Source organism: Chiloscyllium plagiosum, unplaced genomic scaffold (genome assembly GCF_037043375.1).
Source record: "Chiloscyllium plagiosum isolate Xiang-an unplaced genomic scaffold, Cpla_swu_hap1 HiC_scaffold_4, whole genome shotgun sequence".
NCBI lineage: Eukaryota > Metazoa > Chordata > Chondrichthyes > Orectolobiformes > Hemiscylliidae > Chiloscyllium > Chiloscyllium plagiosum.
In genome coordinates, this window is record NW_028270142.1 from 129,183,762 (window position 1) to 129,206,479 (window position 22,718).

At 42.6% G+C, this 22,718-nt stretch overlaps 1 protein-coding gene across 2 annotated transcripts in view; it reads right to left on the reverse strand.

Annotated features, from left to right (window-relative positions):
- lama1 (laminin, alpha 1) overlaps positions 1-22,718 on the reverse strand; it is a 305,305-nt gene that overhangs the window by 125,202 nt on the left and 157,385 nt on the right. For both annotated transcript variants that reach the window (XM_087986673.1, XM_087986674.1), the window contains 7 exons: positions 17,277-17,383; positions 13,167-13,347; positions 11,418-11,554; positions 7,386-7,622; positions 5,909-6,052; positions 4,222-4,401; positions 1,989-2,174 (listed from right to left, as the gene is read on the reverse strand). In XM_087986673.1, the coding sequence (XP_087842799.1) occupies positions 1,989-2,174; positions 4,222-4,401; positions 5,909-6,052; positions 7,386-7,622; positions 11,418-11,554; positions 13,167-13,347; positions 17,277-17,383 (1,172 nt within the window). The remainder of the gene's footprint in view (positions 1-1,988; positions 2,175-4,221; positions 4,402-5,908; positions 6,053-7,385; positions 7,623-11,417; positions 11,555-13,166; positions 13,348-17,276; positions 17,384-22,718) is intronic.

Consider the following 22,718-nt stretch of genomic DNA (forward strand, 5'->3'; position numbering starts at 1 on the left):
AGCACTGCTGCCTCACAGCACCAGGGTGCCAGGTTCAATTCCAGCCTCGGGCAGCCATCTGTGTGGAGTTTGCACATCCTCCCCGTGTCTGCGTGGGTTTCCTCTGGTGTTCCGGTTTCCTCTCACATTCCAAAGATGTGCAGGTCAGGCGAATTGGCCATGGCGTTAGGTGCATCAATCGGAGGGAAATGGATCTGGGTGGGTTACTCTTCGGAGGGTTATTGTGGACATGTTGGCCGAAGGGCCTGTTTCTATACTGCAGGGAATCTAATCAAAACTCACACCAAATTTTACAATGTTTATCCTTGTTTGCAAATTCCTCCTTGACCTCACCCTTCCCCGGCTCTGTAGTCCCTTCCTGCTCGACATTTTGTGAACTCTGCGCCATTTAATTCTGGTGTCTTGAATGTTTCCGATTTCAACTGCTCCATTAGTGGTGGAGTCCATATCCACTTTAGGGTCACTTGTGCTGAGGACCATAAACACCAGTAATTTACTGTTGGCTCAATATATTAATCATCCCTTGACCCATTAGTCAGGGCCAATTCCTGCACCAAATGCTATTACTGTTATGTGAACCTTCAGGCCCGAATTCCAATTGTCCAAGCTTTTTACCGGGACTTCAATTTTACAAAGTAAGCGTGGAAACAAACTAGTCTGAAAGGATTCCCAGAAGGAGTGGGAGCAAAGGCGTGGGGAGATTTGTGGGAAGGGACTGAGTTCGGCTGGGGTGGGTGGGTTTTGGGTATGGGCATGAAAGTTGTACAATGGGGTAGGGTGATCAGAACAGGTCAAATTTGGCTTGAAAATGAATCGAAACAGTTTGAAAATAGTACACAGTGGCTTAGAATGGACTACACACCTGAACTAACATTGAGATCAGGCATCAGCATTCAAAACACTTCAGAATTTCATTTCTGAAATATTTTTGGATGTTCCTTATGCCTTGAATGTTTTACTTGTTGAGACAGAGACAGAGAAAACTGACAGGCAACTTTCAGGCATTTTGAGCTATTGGACAGGCTCACCTTTCTAAGAAATTTGCATAGAGCCAGACTTCAATTAAATTTTGTATCACAATGTTGAGATGGGCACATTAGCCAGTCAGGCAAAAGATGTTTTAATTGAATTTCAATTCCAATAAAAAAAATTTGCATATTAGCAAATCAGGTGGAAAAAAAATTGAATTGAAATGAGGATTTTGGTCCTATAGAAATTACCACCAATTATAGAACATTACTAAAGCATTCCCCTTGAGTAGGACTGGTGAAGGTCAGCAGGAAAACTCAGTGGGAACTTGGGAGAAATTCCTTTACAGACAAATATGGGATACCTTACTACACTGAATGTTTGAGACAAAGACCACTGTGTCTCTCAGGGAAAATTGGATAAAGGTTTGAAGTGGCAGAAGATTCAGACTTCAGAGAAACTGAAACAGAACATTCTGGAAAAAAGCTTGGCAGGTGAGACAGAGGGAGTAGCCGTCTCTGTGTGCAAAGAAGCTGCCCAATCTGCTGAGTTTATTCCAGCATCCACGGTTCCTGATTTCTGGGAAATAGGGATCCATTTTGAATTGGTATTAGATTAACGCCGTAAAAATGATAAACAAAGAGCCGACATAGGGCATAAAGGGGATTAGATCAGAGATGGGCAGGAGCGTCAAACAGACAGAACTGTATCAGTCACCTAATACAAGACCAGACTGACATTGAGCTTCACTGAAGTCAATGGTGTGACTATCTAGAGTCCATAACCAGTGCTACTTCAGCCCTGACTATGTCACACACAGTAATGCGCTCCTTCTGTGCTGTGAAATCCAAAGGGAATGTTTACAGTATAATGCTCACAATATTAAAGTAAGCAACATGTAGATAGATTCTAAAAGACTCAGGTGTTAAAAGGCATCTTAATTTTCTCCTATTAAATAATAACACAAGCAATGGTGATGGGAAAAGAAATTCCGACAACTGTGTTGGAACCAGACTCACCTCAGTCAGGTCTATCATGTGCCTGATTTGTTCTCCATTTGCAGGAGTTGGCATGTTCCTGTAAATTACCATTTTGCTGTTGTGGTATCCTTTCAGTAGGATCTGGGGCTCCAGGTTTAAGCTTCCAGAGTCTTCCAAGGCATAAAATGCAACCACATATCTCAGTTTCCCTCCATAGGCCAACAGCTGTTGAGAAAGGATCAGAACATTTCAAGGTCACGCAAGATTGAAGCTTGTTATGTTTGTAATCACAATCACTGCGGTAATTCATTGAGGGGTTCCTCCTGACCTTACCTTATGATGGCCCCCAAGCTCCATATAATTCAGTATCACTCTCTAACAGACAGAGATGTGTCTGACCCTTGAGGACAATGGATCATTCCTGACCACTATACACAACAGACACATCGTTGAAAGGCACGCACATACACCACACAAACAAACACACCATACACACAGACACACCACACACAGACACCATACACACAGACACACCACACACACAATCAGACACATATAAACCACACAGACCACACACACATATACCACACACATATACCACACACCTGTTCTGAGAATCACACCTTCACACAGAAGGATGGTCAAAGAGAAAAACACTCTGTCACCACAACAGCCAACAAATACCAGCTCAATTAATCAATGGAGCCCGGTGGATTTTTGCCAATGAGCAACAATGAAGAGTAAAATAGGAGTCAGGGTGGGGACGTGTGAAGCAACTGGGGAGCGGTGGGGACTGAGCTGGGGGAATGACAGGGAGCAGGATCATTGGGAATGAGTTGGGGAATGACATGGAATGGAATCATTGGGAGTGAGCTGGGGGAATGAGAGGGAGCGGGATCATTGGGAGTGAGATGGGGGAATGAGAGGGAGCAGGATCGTTGGGAGTGAGGCTGGGGGAATGAGAGGGAGCAGGATCATTGGGAATGACATGGAACGGAATCATTGGGAATGAGCTGGGGGAATGAGAGGGAGCAGGATCATTGGGAGTGAGCTGGGGGAATGAGAGGTAGCGGGATCATTGGGAGTGGGCTGGGGGAATGAGAGGGAGCAGGATCGTTGGGAGTGAGCTGGGGGAATGAGAGGGAGCGGGATCATTGGGAGTGAGCTGGGGGAATGAGAAGGAGCAGGATCGTTGAGGTTGTGAGCTGGGTTTTGGGAAAGGGGAGTTGCTCGGGGCTTGTATAGGTCTCTGAGACAGCAGTCAGTAAAGTAGATCTCCTTTTCACCCACAGCTCTACATTCAACCAACATTTCAAGAACTTTTCTGTTTTGGTGATGGTGCCCATTACTATCCTATTCACTGGGTAGAATTTCCAGCTGGCATAAAGACAGTAATGGCAGGGGCAGCCTGCAAACTCTTCCAATCATTGCCATTATTTTCCGAAACAAGCAGGAGAACACTCAAAAATAATGCCTCTTCTAGAATTACAAAAACAAGATGGGTTATTTTTCATTGTTTATTTTTGTAATTGTGTTGTTTGAGATTACGGCTCTGCTCAGGGCTAGATTTCTCTTCGCAAAATAACCCATCAAACTGTAACAACTTTGTATTTTACATCAATCTGAATGAACAGTAAATGTCCACGAGAGAAACCTGCTGGAAAGGATGCTCCTGAAGAAGCCATATCCCCCCAACTTCCAAATTAACAGTTTATTCCTCTTGATGGGAAACATACTGAATGTCACCTGTCTGTTCATAGCCGTGTAATCTGCTCTGTCAGCCTGCTCCATAGATATTGATGATACCAATGTATAGCTCCCAGTGTCAGAGCTCTGACCCTCTGACCCTGAGAGAGAGGACGGGAGAGGCGTCAAAGTCAGTTTGTTAACTTTATAGCATTTCTTCCAGAATTAATAAAAAAATACAATGGAAGGTCAGTGATTCAGTATGTTTATAGCAGAGATTGATTGATTTCTAAATGTCAATTATGTCAAAGAATATGGGGATAACGTGGAAGAAAGACATTGATGTCAATGGTCAGCCATCATAGTATCGAATGGCAAAACATGCTGAAAGGATTGAATGGCGTGTTTCTGCTGATATGTCCTAAAGGTAGATGTATAAAATATCTGTAAATGTATAAAATAGGAGTCTTGTTATTATTTCCTATGTGTTTCATTAATTCACTGACTTTATTCGTACAGTAGATTTCAGAAACGTAATGCCCAGTGTTGTTCAGTGCTGTGGTTTGTTTGCACCCGTTTCTCTCACCTTAGTGCCTGTGAACTGGGCAGGTAGTGACCAATAGTACGGCTCTGTTTGCAGATGCCTCTGTACTAGTGCAGCATCCAGCAACGTCTCTGGGGGCTGAGCGAAGACCCCCTCTCTGGTACCAGTCAGGTTGCCTTGGGTGACAACACGCATTCTCAGCTGGTCAGGTGTCAGGGTCAGCTACACAGATACGAAATAATACTGTTATCCAACACTGAGCGCAACTCATTACCAGCCCTGCTAGTCATCAACGCATTTTTCATGTGTCATCTGCAGCTACAACAAAAGTGATGAACCAGACTTACTCACTTCAATCTAAATTATATTCTCCATATTGAAGCATCAATCATTTGATTCACAATGTCATGGTTAATCTGACTTTGCAGCATCTTATTCCACTAAACTATTAGCAGCAATATAAAAATTTAGCGAACTTTTCAAAAACTAAACTATTCCTTGCTAAAAATACAAACAATTTATATCTGTAAATACAAGCTGCAGAATTATTCTTGAAAAGTATCATTTACATTTCATGGCCAAGAAATGATCAATACAGCTCACTGGTTTGTTATCCATATTTACCCTGAATGATAAGAATCTGTTTCACAGCTTCACAAACATTGGGATTTTTAAAAGTTTTTTATTGAAATGAGATCAAGACTGGCATTTATTGCCAATCCCCAACAACCCACAAGGCAGCAATGGATAGCTGCTTCATGGAAACGCTAGTCTGGGTGCACCTACAATATTTACTTTTTTGCAGCAGCTTGATACAACTGACTGGCTTGCTCTGCCATTTCAGAGGACAGGGGAGAGTTGCTGTAGATCTGGGGTCACATGCAGGGCACACCAGGTAAGGTTATAGAATCTATACAGACTGGAAGTAGGCCATTTGGCCCCATCGGATCCACGCTGACCCTCCAAAAAGCATCCCACCCAGACGCACATCCCCTACACTGTCCTTGTAACCCCACATTTCCTATGGGTAACCCACCTAGCCTGCATATTGCTGGATACCATGGGCAATTTGGCATGGCGAATCCACCTGACCTGGCATCTTTGGACTGTGGGACGAAACCCATGCAGACGTGGGGAGAATGAGCAAGCTCCACACAGCCAGTCGCCCAAGGATGGAACTGAACCTGGGTCTCCTAACCACTAAATCCCCATGCCCTATCGTTGGCAGATTTCCTGCCCTCAAAGACATTCCCAAATCGGATGAACTTTGATCACAATTCAAAAGATTTCACAGACATTATTAATGAATCTAGCATTTTATGCAGTTTTATTATTTCAATTTAATTGAATTTAAGTTCTTCCAGTCCCCATGATAGTATCCTTTATGAATATTCGCCTGACCTTCCAGCCTAGTACTCTTGTAATATGACCACAGTGCTACACAACACCAAGACTCCAATGACTTTGTATTACCAGGTCATCAACTGAACCCCACTGAATATGTAGCATTTCACAATTAATATGTTTAGATTATTTATAGGAATAAAATGTACTAATATAATGACTTATTTCATTGTTTGATTATTCAATAATTACTACGTATTTAATGCTAATGTTTAATTTTTATTTATGCATAATTATATTATAAAATATAACATGCTTTTCTCATTCAGTGAGAGATACAACTAAAGACAGCCCAGTACAATGTAAGTTATGCAGGTTTTCTTACTGGAATCCTGACCAGTCCTTGGAGCTCGGAGCAGGAATTTGACACTCCAGAACAGTAACAACGGCTGCACCCCCCCGGGTGCTGGAGACTGAGAGCAAACGATCCAGGTCTGCATTCATCGCAATGAACACCAGAAACACTGTCCTGAAAGGAGGGTACATGGTTTCACATTTTGCAGCAATACTCAGGATTACATCATGACAGAAGAAAGGGACTTTTTCTTTTAATAAAGCATCATTGCAAACTTAGTTTCCACACCCTGTCAACTAAATCAACAAATCTAGATTAGGATTAACATTGAGGATTGAAAAAAACCTGAGTAAAAGCCCAAATATTTTAAAAATGCCAGTTGTAAGTGGAAGACACAGTCAGCAGAGGTGGTCTGACAGTGTAAAATGAAGGAGGAGGGGAGCATAAATGTCAACAGGGCTGAATGGCCTGTTTCTGAACCGAATGATAAATAAATCTTAAGGCTCATTTGGTGATGGTGTGATGAGGCATGATTTTCAGTAAGGAAGCAGGAAAGAGATTATCCAAATGAAGCAATTAGACTACATTAGCAGTGTCATTACTTTGGAAAGCTCCTCTGAAACTGGTGATTTAAGAAGCACTTTTAAAAGGCATCAACTGGCTTTTCAATAAGTTCCAACCTCAGTCACACTTTTTAAATGTATCAAATTGCTGACTTCCTAATCTTGCCAGTTGGCACATCCTTGTGTCAGGAAGAGCAGACCCTTACATCTGAACCAGCAAAGCACAATTTGGGACTTTAAATGGCAGAGCATTGACGTTCCCTTCACTTTCAAGGAGTACTTCAGATACTCAAGTAACAGACAATCTTGTGTTATAGTCGACCCTGGACCTCTGTCCCCAAAATGCTACGTTTCGTTAATTCTTCTGCTAGGTTTGGGAGCAGAGTTGGTGGGAATGGTCTACTGAGTCTTTTTCACAATGAGCTCTTTGGTTGTTTAAATATTGAAAATAAATAACTTGTGACAACCACTTCCTGCTCATTCAGCACCATGGCCAGCAACCCCTTCCACCAACATTTCCAGGAACCCAGTGGAGATTTCAACCCGTCAAAAGCATTACTCGTACCCCCAGACATTTAGCCTAAAAACTTGTTCTCAAAGCCTCCGATTTTACATGGATATACAGGAAGGTGGGATAATTCAAATCCTCACCAATAACTGCTGAGATGCCATCTCAGCTCAGCATCTTACACAGTTCTCCATTGCTGAGGGAAAATAAAAATCAGAAGTCAATTTATTCTGCACCCACCCTGCAGAGGAAGAGGAGGGGGCTAAATATATAAAACAGATCATCTTAAATGGAGACAAGCTACTGGCTGCCACTCTTGACAACAACACATGAATGCAAATGAACATGAGAAAAATAGTAATGTGAAACAAGGCGTGATAGAAAGAGAAACAAGTTAACAATTCCCAAGGATCCAGTGAAGTAAATGATGATGTACCTTACAGGGACAAAGCCCAGTGTGTTCCTCACAGCTGCACACTCCTTTGGTCAGGTCACATTTTTCAGGTCTGGTACCACTGAGATTGCACTTGCAAGCAGTGCATTGTGGGTAGCCTCGATGGCCAACGGTGCACTTGCTGCATTTTTCTCCACCGAACTCTTCTTTGCAAGAGCACTGACCGCTCACTCTGTCACACTGAAGACCAACGGAACCGACTACACTGCAGTTACAAAACTGTGCAAAAATTAAAATGAACAGATGTAAGTATTTGGAGTTCTGGGAGCAGTTTTGGATACCACACCTTAGTTACGTACTGGCCTTGGGAAGGGTGCAGAGCCGAATTACAGAGATGGTACCTGGGATTAGGTTTTCCCAGAGTTGAAAAATGTGGTGCTGGAAAAACACAGCAGGCCAGGCAGCATCCGAGGAGCACGAGAGTCGACGTTTCGGGAATAAGCCCTTCTTCAGGTTTTCCCATCCTGAATCAGGACAGAACTGTGGCGAGGCAGGCGGCTGGGAGACAGGAAGAGCTGAGGGGGTTGGTGGAAATCTTTTCAACCTCCTTGATTGACTGTATGGAGGTCATGAGGGAGTTTGGACTGCCTGAGACTTTCATGGGAGCAGGAAGCCATTACAGAATCACAGGATTGTAACAGTGCAGGAGGAGGCTGATTGGCCCCTTGTTTCTGCACCAGCTCTCTGAATGAGCGCTATGACTTAGTGTGAATCCCTTGCTTTTTCAGCAGAACATTGGATCTTGTTTCTATTTATATAATCATCTAAAGTCCTCTTCAACTGAGCCTGCCTCCATCACTTCTAGGCAGCGCCTTCCAAACCTGGATAATGCACTTGTGTGAAGGAATCTTTTCTCATATCACATCTGCTCGTTTTGAAATTACCTTGTAGCACTGCCCTCTTGCTCTTGATCTTTAATGAGAGAGAACAGTTTTTCCCTATTTATCCTGTCCAGCCACCTCATTGTTTTGAAACATCCATCGAGTCTCCTGTTAGCTTTCTCCTTTGTCAAGTAAAAGATTCATGACCTGTCTGACCTTTCCTCAAAACTGAAGGTTCTCATCCCTGGAAACCTCCTCATAAACCTCTCCCACACTCTCTCCAATTATCCCGAGAGTGTGACACTCAGAACTCAGTGTACACAGCCCTCCGGATGAGACCTTATACAACTTCAGCACAGCCTTAAAAAAAAACACAAAGAACTGTGGATGCTGGAAATCGGAAACAAAAAAAAACATTAAATGCTGTCGAACATCTGGGAGCATCTGTCAAGGCAAAATAACTGAACATTTCAGAATTGGCCTCTGTTCTTTGTTAGTTCTGAACTCAAAACATTATCTCCCCACAGATGCTACCAGGCATGCTGTGTTTGTCCAGCACTGTTTTTGCTTTAACATAACCATCCTGTCCCTGTACTCCATATCCCTCTAAATACAGCTTAGAGTCTTATACTGTATACTTACTGCCTGCTCGACCTATCCTGCTACTTTCAGAGACTTGTGGACAGACACAATCAGATCCCTCTGCTCCTGCACACCCTTTAAGATAGTGCCTGTTTTACACTGTCTCCCCAAGTTCTTTCTAAAAAAATGTCATTTCACACTTCTCTGCGTTGAATTTCATCAAGCCACCTCTCTGCCCACTCCACCAACTTGTCAATGTCCTTTTACACGGATTACCTCACAGTTTAAAATGTTTCCCAAGTTTTGAGGTCATCAGCAAACTTGGAAGTTGTCCACTGCTCACCAAAATCTGATCAATTAATATCCACCATGAAAAGCAAATATCGACCCCTGGGGAACCCCACTCTAAATACTCCTCTGCCCAAAGAATATCCACAGACGATTGTTCTTTGTTTCCATCCCTCCGTCATTTTTGTATCCATATTCTTCCAGTCTGGTGCTCTCTGAAACTGACCAGCTGCCTGAAACAGGCAGTGATGTAATAGTTTTATTGAATGCAGGAAGTGAACGTTTGGACAAAGAAAGTGAACACCAACGACATTTAATAACCATCTTTCCCCTCACCTATTGCTAGTCCCAGAATATGGTCCAGTATCCTGTTGCTCCGACCCATACCTGCTGCCCTCACTCTCCAGTGACATACTGACAGCAGAATCATCTTTGGGGTGACAAAGACCCCCTTCCTATAAAAATCACCCTTCACAGTTTGCTGGTGTTGGGGGTGGACTTGCGACACCAAGAGTTAATCTGCCAGGAAGGGGTGGATTCTGTAAGATTCAAAAGTGATTTGCTTGAATTTCTCAAGACCTTAAGGGAAACAGATAGAATAGATTGAGAGAAGCTATTTTAGTTCTAAGTTTGGAAGTCTTAGACTGGGGGCATAGTCAACAAAATTACAGAGAGACCTTTCAGTATGGAACTTTATTCCGTAAGTGATGAGCTGTATTCATTCAGTTGTCAAATGTAATACTCAGATTGATAGACTGTTGATAACCAACAAGATTAAGGGGATATGGGGCAGAAGTGGGTATATGGAGTTAAGTGGCATATCACCCACAGGATAGGCTCAAGTAGGAAATAGCTTCCTCTAGTTCCTATCAATTGAGATAATGGTGACAAATGTGCTTTCATTATATTCTTATAGCGTACATTTGTTTGCTTTATTTTTATTGAGGAGCAGCTACATAACTCTTGGGAATATCTGCTAATTAAAGGCAAATTTCTCATTTGATACAAGTGATATTGGCAGAATTCCCAGTCAAAAAGCTCTTGATTTCTGATCGTCATCCTTTGATCCAATTTGGACTGTGTGTTTTCCTTTTGTTCAAAAACTTTTCATATTTCAGCTGACCTTTTATTCTACAGAGGAAAATATTTCTTAAGAGGTGTAAGTAATATTTCTGTTGTGATAATTACTGTGGAACAGATAGACTTCTTGTGAGAAAAAGTAAGCAACTTAAATTGCTTTAACTTGCAGTTCAGTAATTCTTGTCTTACTACATCATGATTTTTTTTTAAAGTTTTGGCAGTCATAGAATCCTAGTGTAGAAGCAGACCATTCAGCCCATTGAGTCCACACCAACCCTCCAAAGAGCATCCCACCCAGACCCATTCCCCTACGCTATCCCTGTAACCCTGCAATTCCCACAACTAACCCACCTAGCCTGCACGCTACAGGCAATTTCTCATGGCTAATCCACCTAACCTGCACATTTTTGGATTGTGGGAGGAAACTGGAGCACCCGGAGGAAACCCACGCAGACACGGAGAACGTGCAAACACCACACAGACAGTTATCCAAGGCTGGAATCGAACCTGGATCCCTGGCGCTGTGATGCACCAGTGCTAACCACCGTGCTGCCCATCAATTTATGAAACTGTTTGGGCCTATTTCAAAGCAATCTAACCAGCGTAAATGAAACAGCATTGGCAGTCTTCATGCGACATTATTTGCAGTGTTCCAGTTCTATTGTTGATGGATACAATAGCCTGCTTCACTTAGTGGGGCGTGCTTTAAAAGAAAAATCAAGGCCTCATAATAAACTAAGATCCTTGTTGCCATTATGGAGGGTAACTGTGTGAAATGTGGTTCTAACACATGGTCTGATCTGTTGCCTATCTCTGTCTCAAACTCTCACCTATTTAACAGCAATAAGTCCACAAGGGTTCACAAAGAGCTTGGCATTTTCACATTAAACTAACTTTGGCTCATAACGCTGCTGAAAGTGGCGCAATGCTCAATACAGCATATCGTCAGCATTTAGGCTGTCAAAGAGGAAGTTAAATGGGGCAAATGGAAGTCTGCCATGTGTGAAATTGTTGTCAATGTAAACATGATGGTTGCAGTCTAGCTTTGAATCATCATTGGCTTCTTCAATCTGAGCAGTTAGAGGTACCTACAATTGATTCTAAATCGACTGTTTCATTTAATTGCTCACTTGTGCCTGAGGGGAGTAATATTTGATAACAACTACTAGATCAGATTTGATCATAAGGGTGGTACTGATGAAAAAAGAATCATGAGAGTTGTAAGTGGAGCTGCTTACTATACCTTGCACCCACTTTCAGGGTCATGACCCCAGTAGTTGGTTTCACAGTGTTCACATTTGTCTCCATAAGTGTGTGCTGGGCAGATGCACTGGCCTGAATCCTCTGCACAGTTATTCCGAGTGTGGGCACAGTCACAAGCTGCAGGAATAACACACATTGAGACTTTGTTCCACTCTGCCATTATCAAAAATATTCATTAAACATATTATACTTTAACAATCAGCACAAAATTCTGAGTGACCACTTATTTTCCAGTGAATATTACTATCCAATGTAACAATATTCAGCCCTATTAGGCTATAAATTAAGCTGTACGATATTATTGTATGAATTTTTAATGTGTGCAAATCAAATTTTGTCTCATATTGCAATATGGCAGTAGCGTCTTTATTTGAAAAGCTATTAACCAGCTCAATTTAAAATGATTTAATGTCTCTGTTAATATAGAGAAATTTGATATAACATGCTAAGCGTTTGTACAATAATACTGTGCAGCTAGTTTCAGGGGGTTACGTGTTGAGAGAAAATAAACCAAACTCTTGGAGAAACTCAGCAGGTTTGGCAGCATCTGTGGACAATGTTTCAACTCATCAAAACAGAGGGTCACTGGACCTAAAATATTAACTCTGCTTTCTCTCCACGGATACTGCCAGACCAGCTGTGTTTCTCCAGCAATTTCAGGTTTTGCTTCAGATTTCCAGCATCTGCATTTCTTGGTTTTATTCAACTGCCGTTGCAATGGACCTTCCAGGTTTCAGGACTAGCGAGTTTAAATCCCGAAAGAGAAACACCAGCATTTATAAAAAGCATCTTTCACAGTTACTGGGGGGCTCAAAGCGCTTTGTAGGCAAAACAATAGTACTGCTGTGATGTAGGAAAACTGCAGCCAGTTAGTGCCCACTAAACTCCCACAAACAGCAACATGATAAAGACCAGACAGTCTTAGTGATGTTGGATACATTTTGACAAGGATCATTCCTACACTCTACTTCAGAATAGCATCATGGGATGGTTAATGTTCAGTCAAGAGGGCAGATGGTTTAATGCCCCCTTTGAAAGATAGGCTCTCTGCCTGTGTGACACTGCCGTGGTACTGCACTGGAGTTATCAGAGTTATTGGAGTTACTCGATTTCTGTGCTCAAGTCCTGCAGTTCAAGCCACAACATTCCGACTCAGACTGACAACTGAAAGACAGCCAGCACTAAACCCAAGGCTGCGTGGCATTAGGGAAGGTTCAATGTTCCTTTGACCCGAGGTCAGACGGTGTGCGAGTTCCTGGTCACTCTCCTGTAGCATTATTGGTTGGCTCTTGCATTTAAATGTCAGGCAAGGATGCACTCTAGGGTACAACAGTATGATGGACCCCATGCTCTGAGAGATAAACCACTGCGGGATACTAGAGTGAAACCAGCTGCTATGGAAATGCACTTCAGTAACAGAGAAGGACAACATTTTAAAGAAGACAAGAAAATTCGATCAATTGGCTTTCAATTATCTGACTCTCCTTTCTGCGAGAATCTATCCTGTCTTGCAGATTGGAATTACACATTCCCACAACCCCGTGGATTTGATGGGCACTTACTTTCAGAGTCTATTCAGTGGCTGCTACTCTATGCTGTCATATGTTTACAACCTCACGGTGGCTTTTGTTTTCAGTTTAATGATGCAAAATAGCAGCTACTCCTCTAAAAGTCGGTCTCAAAGCATTGCTTTGCAGACAGTAGTTGTGAAAGGAGGATAAAGACTTACGTGTGCAGCCACCATCCTGGAATCCATAAAAGCCATGTGCGCAGCGGTCACACTTCTCTCCACTCACCCCTGGCACACAGCGACAGAGCCCATCATCGCTACAGTCCTCAGAGAGTGAGCCAAATTGGCTGCAGTTGCAGGGAACACAGCCCAGTCCAGTGCTCAAGCCAAAATACCCATGCTGTTAGGCACAGTAAAAGCTTTGGTTAGGCATCAGTGCAGCGGCTAAAGCAAATCTGAACAATTCCCTTAAAATATGCAGTTTAGGCAAACGAGTCAGCAAGTTTAGAGTGGCAAGCATTAGCCAGGTTAGCCAGGTCACTAAAGCTATACATCATTGTGGTTGATATAAAAACACAATTTTCCAATAGACTTTATTTTGGGCTTCACAAAATTCAGGGAACTTCTTTTGTTCTGAAAAGTACACTCCGGGAAATTCAGATAAATTGAGACGAGAAAGAAAATCTTTGGTACATTAACATTGTAACCCACATAATGTCATTTTAACATAACTAAGTGATACGCAGGAAACAATAATAAACACCAAGAACATGCTTAGTGGTTACATAAAACAGTTGAAACCAATGAATAATATTCACAAATCCACAGAATGTTACTGCACAACAGAAGACTACTCCAATAGCTGTGTCAGTACTGATGGGAATAATTTAAAACACATCTCTTTACTCCTCTCTACTGGAATCTTCCTCTGCTTCAAATATTTGTCTGTTTTTTGGAAGACTGAAAGTACTCTCCCACAAACAACAGATCCACATCATCTATTCCAGCTCCCTTTCCCCATCAACCACAAACTCATACCTTGAGTTGAGGAAGGCTGCTAACTTAGATGTTTTGTTCCACTTGTACACCAGCATCTAACTCCAGCCCTGCCTTTATCCATTTCCAGGAGGAACCATCATCTATGCCTTTGCAAGCCATGGCCAGAAGTGACATGACACCAAACTCCACCTGACAAAGGAGCAGCATTCTGAAAACATGTGATTTCAAATAAACCTATTGAACAATAACCTGCTGTCATATGACTTCTGACCTTATCCACCCCAATCCAACACTAGTACCTCTGTATCTTTGCAAGCTGTAGACTTGACTATTGCAATGCCTTCCCCACCCAGTGTCTCATTCTCTACACTCTATCAACGGCAGCTCTCACTTCTGTATCTCAACCTGAACAAAGTATGACTTACTGATCAATCTTTAGATTAGAGTGGTGCTGGAAAAGCACAGCAGGCCAGGCAGCATCCAAGGAGCAGGAACATTCCTGAAGAAAGGCTTTTGCCCGAAAGATCGATTTTCCTGCTCCTCAGATGCTGCCTGACCTGCTGTGCTTTTCCAGCACCACTCTAATCTAAACTCTGGTTTCCAGCATCAGCAATCCTCACTCTTGCCTTCCTGATCAATCTTGTCTTCACTACATACTGTGGCAATGCTATCAATGCGTCAAAATTAAAAATATTCATCTTCATATTTAAAATCTTCAATCACCCTTTTTATCACTTCCTTGATTTCCTTACCATCCAAAACTTTGTATAATGGCATTTCTGGGAACAGCCGGTCATGTTGCTCTACATTAAAGTGCTCTAAGTTCCGACAAGATGTTTGTAACTCATGATCATCTATCCAGCTATTGACAGGTATTCGTTTTTTAACAAGTTAAAATAAGCACTTTACGTTTTTTCCATCTGAGAGATTACTCTTTTGCTTTGAGAGAGGTTACTATCATTAATGCCTGGCTGACTGTCAAGTACTAACTGTTTACAGGATAGTACATGTTCCATTCAGCTGAATTTACAGTGTCTTTGATGTATTTGCTAACATAGAGTCATCGAGATGTACAGCACAGAAACAGACCCTTTGGTCCAACCCGTCCATGCCGACCAGATATCCCAATCCAATCTAGTCCCACCTGCCAGCACCTGGCCCATATCCCTCCAAACCCTTCCTATTCATATACCCATCCAAATGCCTCTTAAATGTTGCAATTGTACCAGCCTCCACCACTTCCTCTGGCAGCTCATTCCATACACATTCCACCCTCTGCATGATAAAAATTGCCCCTTAGGTCTCTTTTATATCTTTCCCCTTTCACCCTAAACCTCTTGTTCTGGACTCTTCCACCCTAGGGAAGAGACTTTGTCTATTAATCCTATCCATGCCCCTCATGATTTTCTAAACTTCTATAAGGTCAACCCTCAACCTCTGACGTTCCAGGGAAAACAGCCCTAGCCTATTCAACCTCTCCCTATAGCTCAAATCCTCCAACCATCCAACATCCTTGTAAATCTTTTCTGAACCTTTTCAAGATTCACAACATCTTTCCGATAGGAAGGAGACCAGATTTGCACGCAGTATTCCAAAAGTGGCCTAACCAATGTCCTGTACAGCCACAACATGACCTCCCAACTCCTGTACTCAATACTCTGACCAATAAAGGAAAGCATACCAAACGCCTTCTTCACCATCCTATCTATCTGCGACTCCACTTTCAAGGAGCTATGAACCTGCACTCTAAGGTCTCTTTGTTCAGCAACACTCCCCAGGACCTTACCATTAGTGTACAGAATAACAGGACCAGAAATATTAAGGTTTTCATCACATGGTTGAATGCATTCTTTTCCCAATAAGACACCATCTCACTACTGTACACAATTAAAAAAGCAATGATGTATGAGAATGATTACCAGATATTATTGAGGATGAGAATAAGTGAATTAGTTGCTGAGCTTTGCTTTCTAGCTTTTGTTAAATTGAGAGAGGTTTATCTTTTTCCTCTAAGAAATATAAGATATTCTCCACTGATATTGTATTGAATGTGAAGACTGTACAGTGTGCATACTGGGTGACTGACCGTGGAGGCTACATGAAGGGGCCATAATGGAGCAGCACGGTGGAATGGGTGACTGGGTAGGTGGAAAGTGAGATTAGAAAGTGGTGATGTCAATGGGGCCTCTAAACATTATTCAGAGCCATGCAGTTGTCACTGAAGTCAGGCCAGACCTTCCCAACGCTTCCCAGCTCGAAGCTGCACTACAAATCCAAAACCTGTGGGAAATGGTGGGCAAAGGCCTGGGCAATGGATGCATTAGTCAGGAGTACAGTTTGTGAGCCATGCAATGACCCCCACTCCCAAAATGCATTTCAAAGAGAAAGATCAGCTCCGGGATTCCACTTTGTGGAAAATTCCCCAAATGTAACTGTCTCATCAGTCCACGATACAGCATTTCCATCCCGTGTTTGAGGTGATCAAGAGGATTAGGCACTTCAATACAATGTCAGCCACTCTCCCTTAGTCATGACATAATTACTATTCAATAAAGGCAAAATAATTATACAACAGATAGCAATCCTTCACTCTCAATTATTTCTGGCCATCTGGAAATGTCAAAAACAATTTTTAAAAGAGGGAGAAAAAGCAAAAATAAAAATGTCATCTCCCTGCTGAACAATGTTAGAGAGCACTGGACGTGTCAAAATGATAACCAGGTATTACGAAGCTTGGAAAAGAGCCAATTAGATGCTGAGCATGGCTTTCAGAATGATCACATCTAAACTCCTCAATAAGATTACAGCCATAGCATCCCTCTGTTTTCTCTGTATTTGAATACTTCAGATGAATAAAAGCCTTACAACCGTGTCTGATGAGCCTTACTTAAGCTGTCTGAAGACAAGTCAAAATGTCTCATTACTGAATCAGATCAGTGCCACGATTAGAAATTAAATTGAAAAAAAATCCAAATCTCAGGGCAGTGTTAATGTGGTTCAGCAGTTGCTTCAGGCTGTGAATTAGATTCTTTTGTTGTGATGTAAAGGTTTGGGCATCTGGCTTTTATTTAAGTAATACAGATATTATCCTATATTGAAAACTTGCTTGTGAATTTAAACTTGCACTGTGCCATCAGGTAAAGCTAAATGATCACACAGCAAGAAACTTGCTGTTTCCTATCAACTACTGAGGGTATTATGATAAATATTGAGGTAATTCTTTGGTGATTTCATCATCAAATCTCATTTCTTATTCTGTGTGTTGTATTGGGACACAAGGTTCAGTGTGACTGGTTGTTTAAACAGTGCACAGGAACTGTAAGTACATACCAAACAGTGGTCACACTTCTGCCCCAGAACATTGGATTTGCACTGGCAATGGCCGGTCTTGGGGTCACATGCCTCACCGTAGGAACCATTCACATTGCAGTCACAAGCTGAAACACAAAGGGTCAAAAGCTATGAACAAACCTGGTACTGACCCAGAGGAAAGAGCTTCATGCAGCTTACTTTCTTTGCCTGTAGGTGGCACTAGACATCAACAGGCCATTTGAGTTGAGAAACTGTGTAGTTTTGTTCTTGCAAATTGTCAAATCTAGTTTTATACCGATAAATCCCGGCAAACAGATCAGGCTAACAGGCAGCTGGTTTTCTGTTCAGTCAACAGACTTTGACAAAATAGTTGTCAAATTGCCATTACTCCTCACACAAAACGCTGAGCTCCTTGAAAGAGTCTGAAATTGGGTTGTTAGCATTTCGATTAGAGCCGTACAATGGTTTATCTTTCAATCTTCAAATCTGGTGAGCATGCCGGCTGTCCTTTTATTCCACTTCTTTTCCACAGATTCCCACTGATAACAATGTGACTGGCCAGAGGTATTGTTTCCCCCCCCCCCCCCGCCCAAGGCGATGAGGACAAATAGACATTCGCTGAGTAAGGAAGGATATCAGAGCTTTCAAGCATTTAATACATCTTACTGACAAACGGATTCTCGTCAAGAATAATCAAAATTAAAAGCAACATTTGAAGCATTAACTCTGTTTTTCTCTCTCTCTTCACAAATGCTGCCAGATCTGCTGAGTTTCTCCAGCACCATAGAAACACAGAAAACAGGAGAATTCCACTCAGCCCTTCATGTGTGCTCCACCAAATGATATGATCACCCAACTCAGCACCAAATTCCCACTTTTTCCCTCACTCTTTAATCCCTTTAGCAAAATCTCCTTTTTGAAAATATTCAATGTTTTGATCTCAATCACTTTCTGTGGTAGAGAATTCCACTCCCTGGGTGAGAAGGAAATTCTCCTCATCTCAGTCTGACATGGCCTACCCCATACCCTTAGACTATGACCTTGGTTAGGTTTCTATTTCAGATTTCTAGCTCCCACCCTGGTTTAGTTTTGAACTTTGGTACAGTGAGGTTCTAATGGTGTGGAATATTAAATGAGGTTGTGTAACACCCATTTAATCTTAAATCTATGGTGCTGAATGACATAGCGTCGGATGATGTGGAGTCTGTGTGGGTGGAATTGAGGAACCACAAAGGCAAAAAAACCATAGTGGGAGTTATGTACAGACCTCCTAACAGTGGTCAGGACCAGGGGCGCAACATGTACCGGGAAATAGAGAAGGCATGTCAGAAAGGCAAGGTCACAGTGATCATGGGAGACTTCAATATGCAGGTGGACTGGGTAAATAATGTTGCCAGTGGATCCAAAGAAAGGGAATTCATGGAATGCTTACAGGATGCTTTTTGGAACAGCCTGTCATGGAGCCCACAAGGGAGCAGGCTATTCTGGACCTAGTGTTATGTAATGAACCAGACTTTATAAAAAATCTTAAAGTAAGGGAACACTTAGGAAGCAGCAATCATAATATGGTAGAGTTCAGTCTGCAGTTTGAAACAGAGAAGGCAAAATCGGATGTAATGGTGTTACAGTTAAATAAAGGTAATTATGAGGGCATGAGAGAGGAACTGATGAAAATAGACTGGAAGCAGAGCCTAGCAGGGAAGACAGTAGAGCAAAAATGGCAGGAGTTTGTGGGTAAAATTGAGGACACTGTACAGAGGTTCATCCCCAAGAAGAGAAAGATTATCCGGGGAGGGATTAGACAGCCATGGCTGACAAAGGAAGTCAGGAAATCTATCAAAGAAAAAGAGAGAGCTTATAAAGTGGCCAAGAGCACTGGGAAATCAGAAGATTGGGAAGGCTACAAAAACAAACAGAGGATAACAAAGAGAGAAATAAGGAAGGAGAGGATCAAATATGAAGGTAAGCTAGCCAGTAATATTAGAAATTATAGTAAAAGTTTCTTTCAATACATAAAAAACAAACGACAGGCAAAAGTAGACATTGGGCCACTTCAAACTAATGCTGGAAGCCTAGTGATGGGAGATAAGGAAATAGCAGGAGAACTTAATAAGTACTTTGCATCAGTCTTCACAGTGGAAGACATGAGTAATATCCCAACAATTAAAGGGAGTCAGGGGGCTCGGTTGAGTATGGTTGCCATTACAAAAGAGAAAGTGCTAGAAAAGCTAAAAGGTCTTAAAATTGATAAATCTCCTGGACCTGATGGGTTACATCCTAGAGTTCTGAGAGAGGTGGCTGAGGAAATAGCGGAGGCGTTGGTTGAGATCTTTCAAAAGTCGCTGGAGTCAGGGAAAGTCCCGGATGATTGGAAGATCGCTGTTGTAACCCCCTTGTTCAAGAAAGGATCAAGGCAAAAGATGGAAAATTATAGGCCAATTAGCCTAACCTCGGTTGTTGGTAAAATTCTAGAATCCATCATTAAGGATGAGGTTTCTAAATTCTTGGAAGAGCAGGGTCGGATTAGAACAAGTCAACATGGATTTAGTAAGGGGAGGTCGTGCCTGACAAACCTGTTGGAGTTCTTTGAAGAGGTGACAAGTAGGTTAGACCGGGGAAACCCAGTGGATGTGGTCTACCTAGACTTCCAAAAGGCCTTTGATAAGGTGCCACACGGGAGGCTGCTGAGCAAGGTGAGGGCCCATTGTGTTCGAGGTGAGCTACTGGTATGGATTGAGGATTGGCTGTCTGACAGAAGGCAGAGAGTTGGGATAAAAGGTTCTTTTTCAGAATGGCAGCCGGTGACAAGCGGTGTCCCGCAGGGTTCAGTGTTGGGTCCGCAGCTGTTCACATTATATATTAATGATCTGGATGAAGGTACTGGGGGCATTCTAGCGAAGTTTGCCGATGATACAAAGTTAGGTGGACAGGCAGGTAGTACTGAGGAAGTGGGAAGGCTGCAGAAGGATCTAGAGATGGAAATGTGTTGCTGGAAAGACAGTTTGGAGGAGTGGTCCAGGAAATGGTTGATGAAATTCAATGTGAGCAAATGCGAGGTCTTGCACTTTGGGAAAAAGAATACAAGCATGGATTACTTTCTAAACGGTGAGAAAATTCGTAAAGCCAAAGTACAGAGGGATCTGGGAGTGCTAGTTGAGGATTCTCTAAAGGTAAACATGCAGGTTGAGTCCGTGATTAAGAAAGCGAATGCAATGTTGTCAATTATCTCAAGAGGGTTGGAATATAAAAGCACTGTTGTGCTACTGAGAATTTATAAAGCTCTGGTTAGGCCCCATTTGGAGTACAGTGTCCAGTTTTGGTCCCCACACCTCAGGAAGGACATACTAGGACTGGAGCGTGTCCAGCAGAGATTTACACGGATGATCCCTGGAATGGTAGGTCTAACATATGAGGAACGGCTGAGGATCCTGGGATTGTATTCATTGGAGTTTAGAAGATTAAGGGGCGATCTAATAGAAACTTACAAGATAATACATGGCTTGGAGAGGGTGGACGCTAGGAAATTGTTTCCGTTAGGCGAGGAGACTAGGACCCGTGGACACAGCCTTAGAATTAGAGGGGGTAAATTCAGAACAGAAATGCGGAGACATTTCTTCAGCCAGAGAGTGGTGGGCCTGTGGAATTCATTGCCACAGAGTGCAGTGGAGGCTGGGACGCTAAATGTCTTCAAGGCAGAAATTGATAAATTCTTGACGTCACAAGGAATTAAGGGCTACGGGGAGAATGCGGGTAAGTGGAGTTGAAATGCCCATCAGCCATGATTGAATGGCGGAGTGGACTCGATGGGCCGAATGGCCTTACTTCCGCTCCTATGTCTTATGGTCTTATTTAGTGAGGTGCTAAACAAAAATTTGAAAATGAGATCTCTAGAGAGTCGATGGCATTGTGGTCAGGTCACTGGATTATTAATCCAGAGGCCAAGATACTCTGGGGATACAGGTTCAAAGATTAATTTCAATAAATGATTAAAAATTGGAATTGGAAGCTAGTCTGACTATGGACCTATGGCAGAATGATGTAAAACCCCACCTACTTCACTCGACGGACATTTAGGGAAGAACATCTGCCATTTAAAAATCCAAAATTCCAGCAGATGCTGGAAATCACAAACAGAAATTGCTGGAAAAGCTCAGCAGTTCTGGCAGCATCTGTGGAGAGAAATCAGAGTTAACGTTTCAGGTTCAGTGACCCTTCCTCAGTTATGTGGATCTGAAACGCAAACTCCGACTTCTCTCCACAGATGCCGCCTGGAAATCTGCCATCCTCACCTCGTCTGGCCTACATGTGACTCCATACCCACAGCAATGTGGCTGACACTTATCTACCCTCTGAAATGGCCGAACCAAAGTAGTTAGTGATGGGCAACACATGTCAGAGAGGCCCAGACCCTATGAACGACCTGAAGGCTCATTGATCACCATCAAAAAGGCAGACAATGTCATCTTGGTGAAAGAGCATGTGCATTCATGCCTGATGACTGCTTGCAGCATGAAGGACAGGCTGGGGTAACCAGGCATTGACATGAGTGACTTTGCATTGCTGTGATGACGTCAGTACTGGAGTTTTGGGTTAACCATGCACAGCTGAAGCAACATTAAAGGGAACAAAGATTCTCCACCAGTGCTACTTCATGTGACCCACTGGATCACTTATGGTGGCCTCCATGTGCATCTGTGGTTTCACGTTCTTGCATTTTCAAATGTTCTTCATTTTTCCCTGGTATGTATATTACCTTGTTCACCTCAATGACCTATTTCAGTTTGCATTGCTCCTGTGAAGTGGCTTGCACCACTCTGCATTAAAAGGTGCTATACAAATGCAAGCTGTGTTCCTTTTTGCTCTTGTTATGAAAACTTCACAAAGGAAGCCACAACACATCTTCCCATTTAAGTGGATAGAGTCAATAGCCAGAGACTTTTCCCCAGGGCAGGATTGACTGGCACGAGGGGTCATAGTTTGAAAATATCAGGAGGAAGGTATAAAGGAGACATCAGAGGTGGGTTCTTTACAGAGAGTTGTGAATGCATGAATTGCGTTGCCAGCGGTGGTGGTGGAAGCAGAGTCATTAGGGACATTTAAGCAACTGCTGGACATGCACATGGATAGCAGTGAATTGAGGGGTGCGTAGGTTAAGTTATTTTATTTTACATTAGGATTAATCCTCGGCACAACATCATGGGCCAAAGGGCTTGTTCTGTGCTGTACTATTCTATGTTCTACTCTGTCATATCTACCTCGGGTGTCTGTGTGAGAGACCACTAACTAGCAGCAACACAATGCAGCGCTCCTAAAACACCAGACAGCAGCACTTTCACATGAACCAGGGTTGAGTCTATCCACAGCCCTCCTGAATTTGGAGGGGTGGGATCAGCGCCTAATCTTACGCTAATTGGGAAAACAGGAACCAGCTCCTTAAAGAGCCTACAAACCTATTTCAGA